This window comes from Corylus avellana, chromosome ca7 (assembly GCF_901000735.1).
Source record: "Corylus avellana chromosome ca7, CavTom2PMs-1.0".
In the NCBI taxonomy this organism is placed as follows: domain Eukaryota; kingdom Viridiplantae; phylum Streptophyta; class Magnoliopsida; order Fagales; family Betulaceae; genus Corylus; species Corylus avellana.
Genome location: NC_081547.1, coordinates 22,016,801 through 22,029,927, shown reverse-complemented (window position 1 = coordinate 22,029,927; position 13,127 = coordinate 22,016,801). Strand labels below are relative to the sequence as shown.

At 34.0% G+C, this 13,127-nt stretch overlaps 1 protein-coding gene across 1 annotated transcript; it reads left to right on the top strand.

Annotated features, from left to right (window-relative positions):
• Nucleotides 1–7,435: 7,435 nt before the first annotated feature.
• On the top strand, nt 7,436–12,396 carry LOC132188668 (factor of DNA methylation 1-like; the record flags this gene model as incomplete). Its single annotated transcript, XM_059603190.1, is given in 7 exon segments — nt 7,436–7,688; nt 8,381–9,319; nt 9,783–9,964; nt 10,432–10,521; nt 10,631–10,918; nt 11,554–11,769; nt 12,170–12,396. Coding segments are annotated over 6 exon segments (1,901 nt in total), but the record flags the coding sequence as incomplete, so codon positions are not given.
• Between the last annotated feature and the right edge of the window lie 731 nt (nt 12,397–13,127).

The following is a 13,127-nucleotide window of genomic DNA, read 5'->3' as shown; positions in this document are numbered from 1 at the left end:
GATAACGGTCATTGGCTTACTATACAGGTTAACTTTATGGTCAAATGTGTGTGTCTGGGCTTTGGATCCAATGGTTTCGTGACCAAGGCACAACCATTCCCTAATGGATAGTTACTATAGAACGGATATCATTAGTGGTGTGGGCCACCCGAGGTCAAACTCGGTCGTGCCACTAATGTTATGTAAGGTAGCGTGCAATATTCGAGCCACCAGTGTTGTACTACAGGTCCCTCGGGACAGCACTAACCTTGCTGAGAATGGGTAATATCTCGGGTAGACCATACAGTTGAACTATTACTGTTACTCATGAGTATATGCATATATTATATTTCTATCACATCCATGTAAACTGTCATAATGTTGCATGTGCTTTATAAATAACTGAATTTACCATTTAATGATGGGTACATCATGTACATTTATACTCACTAAGTCATCAGACTTACCCTTGTATTATTTTTCCTTTTTCTCCATATGTACATGTGACAATCCTAAGTCCCTTTAGAGTATTTTTAGTTGACTCGTAGATATTTTAAAAAAAAGGGTTGGCTTAGGTTAACAATGAGAATGGACGAATTAAAAATATATAATAATAATACATAATAATAATAAGTAAATAAAATAAAAGAGTAAAATATAAATAATAGTAATAATATATATGTGGAGCCCTAGGCGTCAACAAAAAACAAAAATAAATAAAAAAAATAAAAAAAAAAATTTTGAAAACCCTAAAGTCTAAGCGCATCTTTTCTCCTTGCCAACCTTATTTATACCCTAGTACTACGTCTCTCTCTCTCTCTCTCTCTCAGTAATCCACGCACACCAAGTCTAGGTGCAATTTCCTCCTCAACGTGAGTGTCAGCTCTGCAGGTATGACCTTGGACTCACAACTTTTCTTCTTAGTATTACATATACTCATTCAAAAGCAAGTGGAGTGAAAGTCATTGTTCATTGTAGCCTTGGTTACCGTGTTGACTTGTAGTGGGGCAGGGGGGGTTGATTTTTACTCTATACGTGATTCCATTGCATATCTCACACCTACTTGTCCTTAGAGAAATCAAAGTTATGACAATATGCCAAACTCACAGTTTTAAAAACCAGCCCTCTTAATTGTTGTTTTAACAAGTTCTCCAATTAATATTTTTTCTTCTTTTCCACTCTAGCCGTAGACTCTCACTGACAGCCATGGTTATGTATGAAATATATATATATATATATTGAATCATTATAAATATATTGAACCATCAGATGTACATATTGATATATTTTAAAGTACTACTATATATATATATATATATATATATATAGTAGTACTTTAAAATATATCAATACATATATATATTCAAGTTGTTCATATATATAGTTCTGACAGAGGTATATTATATACACGCATGGTAAAGTTATATATATATATATATATATACATAGCATGCTGACGGACGTATATATATATATATATGGTATTCAAGTTGTTCATCTATACATATAGATGGGGTAGTGAGCAGTGTGTGTATATATATATAGTATGGAAGAACTTAAAGTATATATATATAAAGGAGTATTACTAAATAAAATAAATTTTGAAAATTTTATGAGAAAATATACCTAAATACCTAAGTAAGTTCATTCTCAATTGATTAGAGCAAGCCAACTCATAATAGTAGTAGAACGTTTTGTTGTGACGCGTATGAGGGTAGTAATGTGTCTGTATTTCCTTCAGGAGATTAGTTAGCAGTCAGAGGAAAATTTTACTGCAGTCAAGAGGTAAGTGAATTTATTATCCCTTCCATAAAAATTATCATGTCATGCTATTTATGCAATTTTGTTTCCAATTGCAAATGATTATTTTGTTTATATTATGAAATTTTGCTACATGCATGACAAGTTTGAGAAAAAAAGAAATATTGTGAAAATAGTGATGTTTATAAAGAGAATTTTGAGACAATAATCATAAACCCTCCTACATGTTGCCCAAGAGAAGTACAAGAAATGAGAAAAGAGTGTTATAAAATGAGGGCACATGTAGGGAGGAGTGTATTTTTGGCCCAAGAGAAACAAGAGAAAAGCTCGGTACCGATGCTAAGGATGGAGGCGCAACCGCTGAAGGAGGCTCTGCCAGAAGGTGGTTCCATCATAGTTTTATTTTGCCATGCTGAGTGCACCCAGAGTTAATCGGCTGGCCAGGGGACGGGGCTGCGGCCACAGTATCTCATCCCAGGTCGCAAGGACCGCGCAACCCTAGTATATGGGGGTAACAGTATACATGGGCCCTAGTATGAGATAAAGACTATCATAAATTTTATTGATGAAAATATATTTTATTTGCTTTCTGTTTTCTTTAAAAATATACTGGGAACATATGTAGTTATGAGTTCCATTTTTCAAAACGGGACAAGGAGTAAAACTGCTCATGGCTGTGGATTTCACTTACTGGGCCCCCTTTGGGCTCATCAGTTTTTATTTCTTGTTTCAGGTGGTGACCAGGCTGCACTAGGAGGCCGGAATGGGGGCGGGCGTATTTAGGATTTCTTATGATTTCATATTAGTCAAGTTAATAAGTGCGTTGGCACAGTTTCTTTCAGAAATTGATAGATTTATTTTAATAAGGATATCTATCTCGTTGTAAGACATATTTCTATTAAACAAGAATATTTTAGTTTAGTTATTATTTTTAAACATGATATTCTAGACTTTCATGCATTCATTGTTATACTAGTATTGTTTAGTTGATAAACCTTATGGACCTTTGCGAGTAAGAAAATCATTAACAAACCTAACCCTAACGGGCTGGGGATGTTACAGTACAACTATGCGGTTATAGATAGTTTAGCAGAGGAGGATACCCCGAAGCATCCAGTTATCTTGGAGGATTCGACCCGGAAGAGGCTTGAGGACTTATTGCAAGCTTAGGCGAACGCTCATGGTAACTAGTACTTTTGAGTTATGCTGTAAACTTAGAGCTTTTATACATGTTTGCATATTAAAGTATAGTATGAATCCCTTGTAAAGATGATGATTTGTATAATGTGATTTTAGCTACTTGATGATCTTTGGTAGATGCTCTGGTTATAATGGTTATGTTTATAGAATCTTTTTGTTTCCGCTGTTTAGTATCATCTCTTTTTGAAGAGTAGAGGTTCCTGAGTCTTGTTCGAAGTGGAATAAGGCTAGGAGAAGAATCGTGAAGTTAATTAATTTCCGGGGCGTTACACTTCCTAAAGTCATCCCAAATGTGATGTGGCTTTTAAAATTCCTGTCGAATTTGAGATGTGATTTATTAATTTTTGATCTATTGTGATTTTAAAAGTCACATCACATTTGGGATGCTTCTAGAAGGACTTTAGGAAGACTTATAACATTACTCAGTATTTAATTGGGTTTGGACAAACAAAACGAAAACAAAAAGGAATTGATTCATATCAACAAGCGATTATTCACCAAAAGCCTAACTGTACTAGATGCATATTATTATTGAGAAAATTTCAAGTACAAAATAAAGTTATTCAGGCCAAGAGAGGAGGCTAACACATGCTAATGTTTAAATGACTCAGATAATTATGTTAAATTATAATGGCCTTATGGCGTCGCCAAGTTTATAGTACTCCACCATCCATACTTTCTTCTCGTACGAGGTAAAATTTTGGCATGGACTAATATGGATTAACAACCCTTATCATCTCACTGCCAAAATTTGAGTTAGTAGAACTAGTCAAAAGCCATTTTTTTTTTTGTTTTTTTTTTTTTAAAAAGTTAGATTTCAAATTTTCAATATATATCTCTAAATAAATGCCCTCACTAATAAGCAATAGGTGCTCTTCAAATAATTTAGAGAAATAACAAATAAGGAAGTCCAAGTTTAAGGATTAGATAGAAATGTCCATAGAGAAAGGCAGGTAATTGATGATCATTTACAATTTCAAACTTCTTATAAGTGTAATATCCTTCGCAAATGACAAAACAACAAGAGAACAACAGGCCCTAATGTGCACATTGGGTTGGGCCCGATTCCAGCACATTTTGAACTATTAACTTAAAGCTTATTGTTCAAGCCCAAGCCCAAATGGGCAAATGTTCAACTTCAATCTCTCTCTCTTTTATAGTCGAAACTAAAAACCCTGCGAATCATTTCTGCTTTCCCTAACCCAGCAACACACATACCCATTACCCCCAACAAATTGCCTGAAGACTTGGTGACGCAGATTCTGCTATGCCTTCCAGTCGTCTCTCTCTTGCATTTCAAGTGCGTATGCAAATCATGGTATGCTCTCATCATACACCAAAACTTCGTAAGAAAACACCACATCCTGGCTGGCATATGCTGATGACCGGGAGACATTTGTTTTATCATTTGACATGAGCGATGAGGTATTCCTAAAAACACCACATCCAGATAATGTTAAAGGGGAAGTCATTTTCGTGTTGAATGAATCGATTGCCATGGCTAATATTATATGGGATGAAGAATAGACAGAGATTCGATTTGATATATGGTTGTTGCTTAACATTGGTGTTAAGGACTCTTGGACTAGGCTTCGAATAGGACTCTTGTGATCTAATATATGAACTGAACATATATCAACTAGAATGTACGTCAAGGGTTTAGTTGCTCTAAGAAATCCGCAAGGTGCTTGCATATATTTGATCAAATTTGGAGTTGATTCTAATGATGCATTATCGTATAATCATGTTTCAGCATTATCCTATAATCATGTTAGAATGGAAAAAAAAGAAGAAGCCAAAGTTATGCACATTAAAAAACTAAGTACTTTCAGTTTCATTCGTTGCCAAGAAACAGAAGTACTTGAACTGCTAAAATTGATTTTCACTATATACAAATGTTTATGTTGCTATTCTCTTTCACTATATTAGGATTTAAGGAGCCATTTAACCCAACTTAGTTAATCATCTTTCTTGAAGGCTTCTATTGTTGAACAAATGTTCAAGTCCCACTCTTCACCTTGTCTATTATCATTCTATTTAGAGTAATGCTATTTAGTAGACTCATGTACAATTTTCATACAACTGAATAACGTGATAGTAAAAATAACACTTGTAAAAAAAAAAAAAAAAAAAAAAAAAACCACTTCATTCTATAGAGTATCTAGCGACTAACTTGGTTGCTATATCTACATTTAGGGAAGCTCAAACTAATGTAGTCAAGTGTAATAGCCCTTTAGCCGGTTATTGTTAATACACACACACACACACACACTAGACTTTATCACATCAATTTTGTAGGATGTTTCATGTTTGTGTGAAATGTAGCATTCAAAACTGCATTTTTATCTTACAATTATTTCATAATGTTGATTAACTAATCTTAACCAATCTTTTTATCGATCATTGTTAAAAAAAAAAAAAAAAAAAAAGCATTTCAAGTGTTGTTTTTAAGTGGCATTAATATTATGAAATAATTGTAAGATAAAAATATAATTTATTATATTATTCAAAAGATAATTTATTTTTTTATGAATGAATTTCTAGAGACAGAATATATCACTCTCTAACTAAAAAAGCTAGAACCCATATGCCAACAAGCATCACAATAGGCTCCTTATATTTAGTTTTTCCCTACAAATTTAACAAACCTCATAAAAACACACATTTAACAAACTCCATACTTTACTTTATTTTTAACTTTTGTCACACTTCCTACATTCCAAAAGTCAAAAAGTTAAAGTTAAACAATTTTTTTGTATTTATTTTTTACTTTCTTGCTATACACTACCCTTTATGCTAATGTTGTGGGTTGGTTTAAAACTAATAAAAAGTAGGTTAATTTCACAAAAGTTCTCTGAACTTCAACATGTTTTGAAAAAATCCATCCAAAGTTTAAAAACTCTAAATTTCACCATTTGAACTTATAATTTAATGCAATCTACTCCTTCCGTTAGGATTTGGCGTTAAAATCTTAACACAAGCTATGAAAAATACCAAAATGCACTCAAATTTTCGTTTTTTAATTTTATTTTTATTTTTTAATGTGAAATTAAATGTAAATTTGAAATTTTATAAAAGTTTTAGGGGTATAAAAAGGTTATTTTATCCATGTTAACGTTTGTTTAATGCCAAACATAACGTATGGGGTAGATTATATCAAATTAAAAGTTCGAAGGTTGAAATTGAGAGTTTTTGAACTTTGGGGGGTATTCTAAAAACGCGTTGAAGTTCATGGGGCCTTTGTGACGTTTCCCCTAAAAAATAATATTTAATTAAAGTAGAAAAAAAAGTTAAAAATTTAGTATTTGAGTCATTATTAAAGTGGCTTTTCAAATTTGAAAAGTGAACTTTTCTTTTCAAATTTGGCTTTTGTTTGATGAGCTCACTAAGAATGCTCTACATTCAACATCCAGCTCCAAAAGAAAGAACTCAGCTGTACGAACTCCAATTTCAATGTTGTAAGATTAAACCCACTACATCAAGTTGAGGCCTTGTTTGGCAATGGACTTGCATAAGTTTCATTTTTTTTTTTTTTTTTTTTTTTTAAAAAAAACCAACTCCTCAACATTTTTATTTTTTATATCATATCAATAACTTTTTCTTACTTTTTTTTTTTTTTTTTGAAAGAGAATAACTTTTTCTTACTATTTAAACAAAATACCAACTTAAAAACAATTTTTTTTTTTTTTTTTTTTTTCATTTTTTTATACAAAATATTTACAATATATTTGACAAACCCTTTTGTTTTCGTTACTGTAGTTGACGTGGATTCAAGAGCGAAACCAAGTTTTGTTGTGTGGGGGCAACCTAAGTAGGGAGGAGGGCAAAGGATTAGAGATGATATGTACGCGGTGCACAGTCCATTCACTTTCGGCTTACCATTTGAAGGATTTGGAAAATCATATTTTCAAAGCACTAGACATATTGGACATCGTCCCCAATGAGTAGTTTAATTGGCTGTGAAACACGCCTCATGAAGCGGAGGTTATTAGTTCGAATCTCCTTATCTCCCCATTTCCTTGTGTGGATATGTCAAAAAAAACAAAAAAACATTGGACATCAAAATGCACATTTAAATTACTTCTATCTCAAAAATAAATACCTTTATTCATAAATAAATAAATAAATAAATAATGTCACACCTAATTCATATCAACTTACCTACTATGTATAGATTTTAAAAATTTTGGGCTGCCTGAATCATTGTTAACTTGTGATATAAAATTTTGAATTTTTTTTTATTGAAAAATGAAAAATTTTGTATTGTAATGATTTTTTTATTTGAATAATAATAAAAAATAAATAGTATTATATATATAAAAAAAAAAAAAAAAAAGTAAAAAAGTTTTAATGCTAATTTTTTTTAACCGTATCAAGAGAAAAAGGAAGGAGTTTGCCAACCTTGCGATGAAAATAATGAGGAATGAAAGCCGAGATCACGTGTGTGTCAGTGTGTGTGAGCACTTTGAGAATACTTTTAGCATTTATGATTTAGCAAAATCCCAAAAGTGTGAGAAAGTCGAGATCCTAGGGAACGAACAACAACGAAGCACCAGGGGTAAAACCGCCAACTAGCAACGAAAAATGATCCCAGTACTCTTCCACTAGCCAGTGTCTATCTCAGGTCTGTGTTCAATTGCTTTCTTCAACTCCTCCCCCCCTCCGAGCAGTTTTGGGAAACCCTAACCCTAAAACCCACATACAAACAGCAGACTCTCGCTTCGTCAAGCTCTCACAATCGCTTTCAGGTGCTCTCTTTTCTTTCCTTCTCTGTTGAATTTTAGCTTTAAACTGTTTGAAATTGGAACATTAGTTTGTTCTCTTTGAGCTTTGCTTATACATTGCTTTTCATGGTGAGTAGTAGATCGATAATCTTGTTGGGCTTTGTTTGGTTTTCGAGAAAAGAATGAAGTGAACCCAAAAACTTTATTTACTGTAAGAGACCATAATACAGCCTTGTGGGTTGTTTCAGTTTTTGGTCTTGTATTTGTGAATGTTGAAAAGTAAACGACCATATACTTGTCTTTTTCTTTTTCTTTTCATCTCATCTGTTTATTCTCAATTTCTTACCGACCTAATATTTATCTGAAACGATTGATTTTTTTTTTTCTTTCGTTCTGCTTGTGAGGCTAAGGTTTTTATTTCTCACGCGAGGCCGTGTTTTAGAGTGGTTGAATTGGACACCATGCAAGTGAATCCAGAAAATGTGGGAGATATTCTTTTAAACTTTTAAATGATTGCTTCGTTGCATATTGCATTCTTGCAATATTCTTTGCAACATCATTTACCTTTCAGTGTGACCTGGCCATATGCTTGTCTGGATGAGAGTGCAACCTAGCATCACTCTTCTAAGCTTGCTGGATGTAATCAATGCTTTTACTATGTATTTATGTTTTGGGTGAAACTGCTGCTTGATGGTCATTAGAATGTTGTCTTACAGGCTCCTGGTCTGAGTATTTCCAGCGTTTGTATCAAAGTCAAATGGACTACAGCTCTGAAGAGTCAGATATTAGTGAATCTGAGATCAATGACTATGTAGAGAAACCATATGAGCAATTGAGGGTTGGAAAGTTCAAAGTTAAAGATCTCAACGGCACGCTTAGATGTCCTTTCTGTGCTGGAAAGAAGAAGCAAGATTACAAGTACAAGGATTTGCTTCAACATGCTTCTGGAGTGGGTAAAGGTTCTGCTAACAGAAGTGCAAAACAAAAGGCAAACCACCTTGCCTTGGCAAAGTACTTGGAGACTGAACTATCAAGTGAAGTGGCTCAAACCCAGTGTCCAATTTTACCACAACCTGTCACTCAGCCTCCAAAGCAAGATGATCTTTATGTGTGGCCTTGGATGGGCATCATTGTTAACATAGTATGCGACCCAAGGGATGGAAAAAAATTTCATGGTTCTGAATACTGGTTGAAAAGGTTCAGTAAATTTAAACCATTGGAAGTTCTTATTTTCTCTGAAGAAAATGACCTAAATGCACAAGCTGTAGTGAAATTTAATAATGATTGGAACGGTTTCATGAATGCAACTGAATTTGAGAAGTCATTCGAAACTGAGCATTGCAGCAAGAAGGACTGGAATGAACGGAAAACACAGCTTGGCTCTAATACATATGGGTGGTGTGCACGTGCTGATGACTATGATGCAAAAGGTCCAATAGGGGATTTCCTTCGCAATAAAGGGCAGTTAAGAACTGTATCTGACATTGTCAAGGAAGCAGCTCAAACCAGAAACAATGTTGTGGCAAATCTAGCCAATAAAATCGATATTACAAATGAAAATCTGAATGAACTACATTACAAGTACACTGAAAAGACCATGTCCTTAAGTAGGATGCTCGTGGAGAAAGACAAACTACACTCTGTTTTTCTTGGAGGTTTGTTCCTGGTGCTTTCCGTGTTTGTTTATTTGTGCTTCATAATACAAATACATGCTCATTTGCAGTGTCTTGTGTCTGGTGAAACTTGCCTTTTAGTTAGGTTAATGCTTAGCCAAACTTGTATAAATATAGAAATGTGGCACTGTAGGACCAAAAGGTCTTATGAATGTTCAGTTCACTATCCTTGACAAAACAACAAAATTATAGGCTTGTACTTATGCCATACTGCTGGATTTGAATTTTGAGCTTGTGAACAGATTGTAAGACCTATGATTGTATGCCTTATGAAAAGAAATAATTTTTCAAGGTTACACTTTGAAATAAGTTCATAGCTTTGAGACCCAGGAAGTAGACAATCACAAAAAATCATTCCATCATTTTAAATTATGTTAATATCATCATCAGTATGCATGATGTATGGCATGGCATAAAAATTATATTTAACTGTTTGATTGATCAGAAATAAGGAAGATGCAGCGGCTTTCACGTGATAATGTTCGAAGGATATTTGATGAACATGAGAAGCTGAATCACGAATTGGAGACTAAGAAAAAGAAACTTGATTCCTGGAGCAAACAACTGAACAAACGTGAAGCACTAACTGAGCGTGAGAGACAAAAGCTTGATGAGGATAAGAAAAAGGTGATATATGCGAATGTGGCATTTTCAAACAATCAATTATTATTATTATTATTTTTCATTATGATTTTTTATCATTCAATTTCACTTGCTTACATGCTGGTTATAAATCTGAGTAGCCTTAGACATATTGGTATGATTTGAGCTAAGCTCGTTTGGGTGCTTGTCCCATGCTGGAACTGGGGACCAACTCAAACATTTTCTTTACCAATTTATGCATGGTCTACTTTCACTTTTATTGTAATGGACATTTACTGTTATCTGTCATATCTACATCTTTATATATAAGCTTACTGCCCCAAGTATCTTTCAGTTTGAACTGAATAAAAACTACTAGTACTGGCTTATTTGAAATAAATAAATGACAGATTTAGGAGAAGCTCTTTGAAGTGCTACATGCAAACCATTTGCTTTGATGATGTACAACTACACTTCATGCTGGGTACTGATGTTTATTTTGGTACTTCTAGCATGATGTGAGGAACAATTCACTTCAATTGGCATCCATGGAGCAGAAAAAGGCTGATGAGAATGTCTTAAGGCTGGTTGAAGAGCAAAAGGTGTGTGACTCAGGTTTTAACTATAGTCTGTATCATATGCCGCATGAGAGTTGCTCTTCATTTTACACTTTCTGTAGCATTTGTTAATCAAGAATTTTTAATTTTTCAGAGGGAGAAAGAGGAGGCCATTAATAAGATACTTCAGTTGGAAAAGCAGCTGGATGCTAAACAGAAATTGGAAATGGAAATTGAAGAAATCAAAGGGAAACTACAGGTGATGAAGCATCTTGAAAATGAAGATGATACATCAGTTCGGAAGAAGATGGAAGAAATGAATGAAACATTGGAAGAAAAAGTTGATGATCTAAACGACATGGAAGAAATGAATAATGTTCTTATTGCTAAAGAGCGACTTAGCAACGATGAGCTACAAGAAGCTCGCAAACAATTCATTGCAGTATGATTTCTTTTGCTATATATGTTTGTCTATATGCATATGTGTATGTATTTGGGGACCTTATGCATCTAATAGAGTCACTAGTTCAATATTGAGCTAAAAAGTGGTTTAGTATCGCTGTGTTGAAGATTTTATTAAATGTGTCTTAAAAAATGTAGTTTCAAGTTACGCAAAGGAATCTGGAACCAACTGATCAAAATGTCCCATTTGAGAGATCTCAAATATCAGAAGTAGCAGATGACGTTATCATCCAATTCACATTGTTGTTTCTGAAAGGAGATAGAAACGAGATGAAGTACCTTAATCATTGATGTGCTTTTGACTGGTCACTTTAAGAAACAAGCCAAATGACATTCAATTGATAGCAATTGTGCGAGCTGATTCTTTTTTGTTTTCTTGAAACGACTGCAAGAGTTTGAGGATAAGAGGGGACTACCACCAATTGTGTTGACCTACATGCCCTAATGGCGTCTAATGGACCATAAAGTAAAAAGACATAAGCTCCTAGAGATGAATCTGCCCGTAATCATGCCATATACTAAAACCAAAGGAAAATAATTGCATTAGTGACTTTTTCATGTTTACATGTATAATTAATAAGTAATGGAAGTTGCTTTTCTTTTTTCCTTCTTTAGGGTTTGACGGAGATAATGCTGGGCGGTCGCACGAATATTGGAATAAAGAGAATGGGAGAAATTGATTCGAAGCCATTTCAGAATACATGCAAGCAGCGATTTGCCCTTGAGGAAGCAAATGTGCAGGCCTCAACACTATGCTCCTTGTGGCAGGAGAATTTGAAGGATCCAAACTGGCATCCTTTTAAAATTATTGATATCGATGGTAATACCCAGGTATATTCTTTTAAATACTCTTTAAGCCTCTTATTTCTGTATTCATGTATGGACTTACTTAGGAGCTTGTGTGAATTTGCATTTGTCATTTATATCATAAAGTTGTACGTGTTATTTTAAAAGCATGAATCAAAATTAGTTTGTAGATATTTGATTTCTGCTTACAAGTTATTCACAATTGGGTTGAACTGTCTCCTAATTGCTTTAACAATTTTTTTCTTATATAAAGTGTGTCCTTTTAAGCATGCAAACAATGACTGAAAAAGAAAGTTGTTTGTGTTGGTTTGTCTGATTTCATTAGTTCCAACATTGAACTTTTTTTTTTTAATCCTCATTTCAACCATTGAGAATGGGTGAAAGATTAATATATATATATATATTTTGATGACCTTTGATGCAGGAAATCGTAAATGAAGAAGATGAGAAGCTACGAAGTCTCAAACAGGAGTGGGGGGAAGGGATATACATGGCTGTTATTACAGCATTGAAAGAGATCAATGAGTATAATCCAAGTGGTCGTTACATTGTTTCGGAGCTCTGGAACTTCAAAGAAGAAAGGAAAGCCACATTAAAGGAGGTCATCAGTTACATCTTGAAGAATATCAACACACTTAAGCGCAAGAGACAGTGAGGCAGAGGTTAGTATTTTATTTGAATATCTCAATTGAAGTTTTAATTAAGTGCAGTGGTTTTACAATATTAAGCTCATTTGTAGGTCAACTGGCATATTGGGATTGCCTTGCCAAATAAGCTCCAAAGCTAATTGACATAAATATTGGTTATTACAATATTTTGTTTCCAAAGATACAATTATTTTTTTAAAAAGCCTTGTGTAAGAATGTAATTAACTATCACTATGCAAATGAACTGAGATATGCACATTGTTGGGACTTCCAACTTTTGCAAATTCATGATGCAGTGAGAGAAATTATTTTTTATCAGGTACTTTAGTTCAATCTAAATTGTTATATGGAGAGGTGAGTATAAGTAGTAGATAAGCATGTTGGCTGAATATCTCCACCTAATTTTCTGATTGTGAACCATGTTCCCCTCCCCCAATCTTATTCATCTTCACAAGGTTGCGAATGACAGCAGGAGTTTGTTTCCAGAGGTGTGGTTTTGTACCTCTTAGTGATTAGCGATGGGTTATCAAGGCTACTTCTATGTTGAAGCAAAATCTCTCAAAATTATGTATGAAATTAAATTAGGAACGTGGTATTCGTCTAGCTGGGACGAGCAGAGTTCACCATGTGGTGATTTTGGGCAAGCCGAGTGTGGGGTGGTGGTTGAAAACGGCGGAGTTGATTAGAGGAGACAATCAACGGGACTTATGTAGGACTTTTAGAGTGGGGAGTATA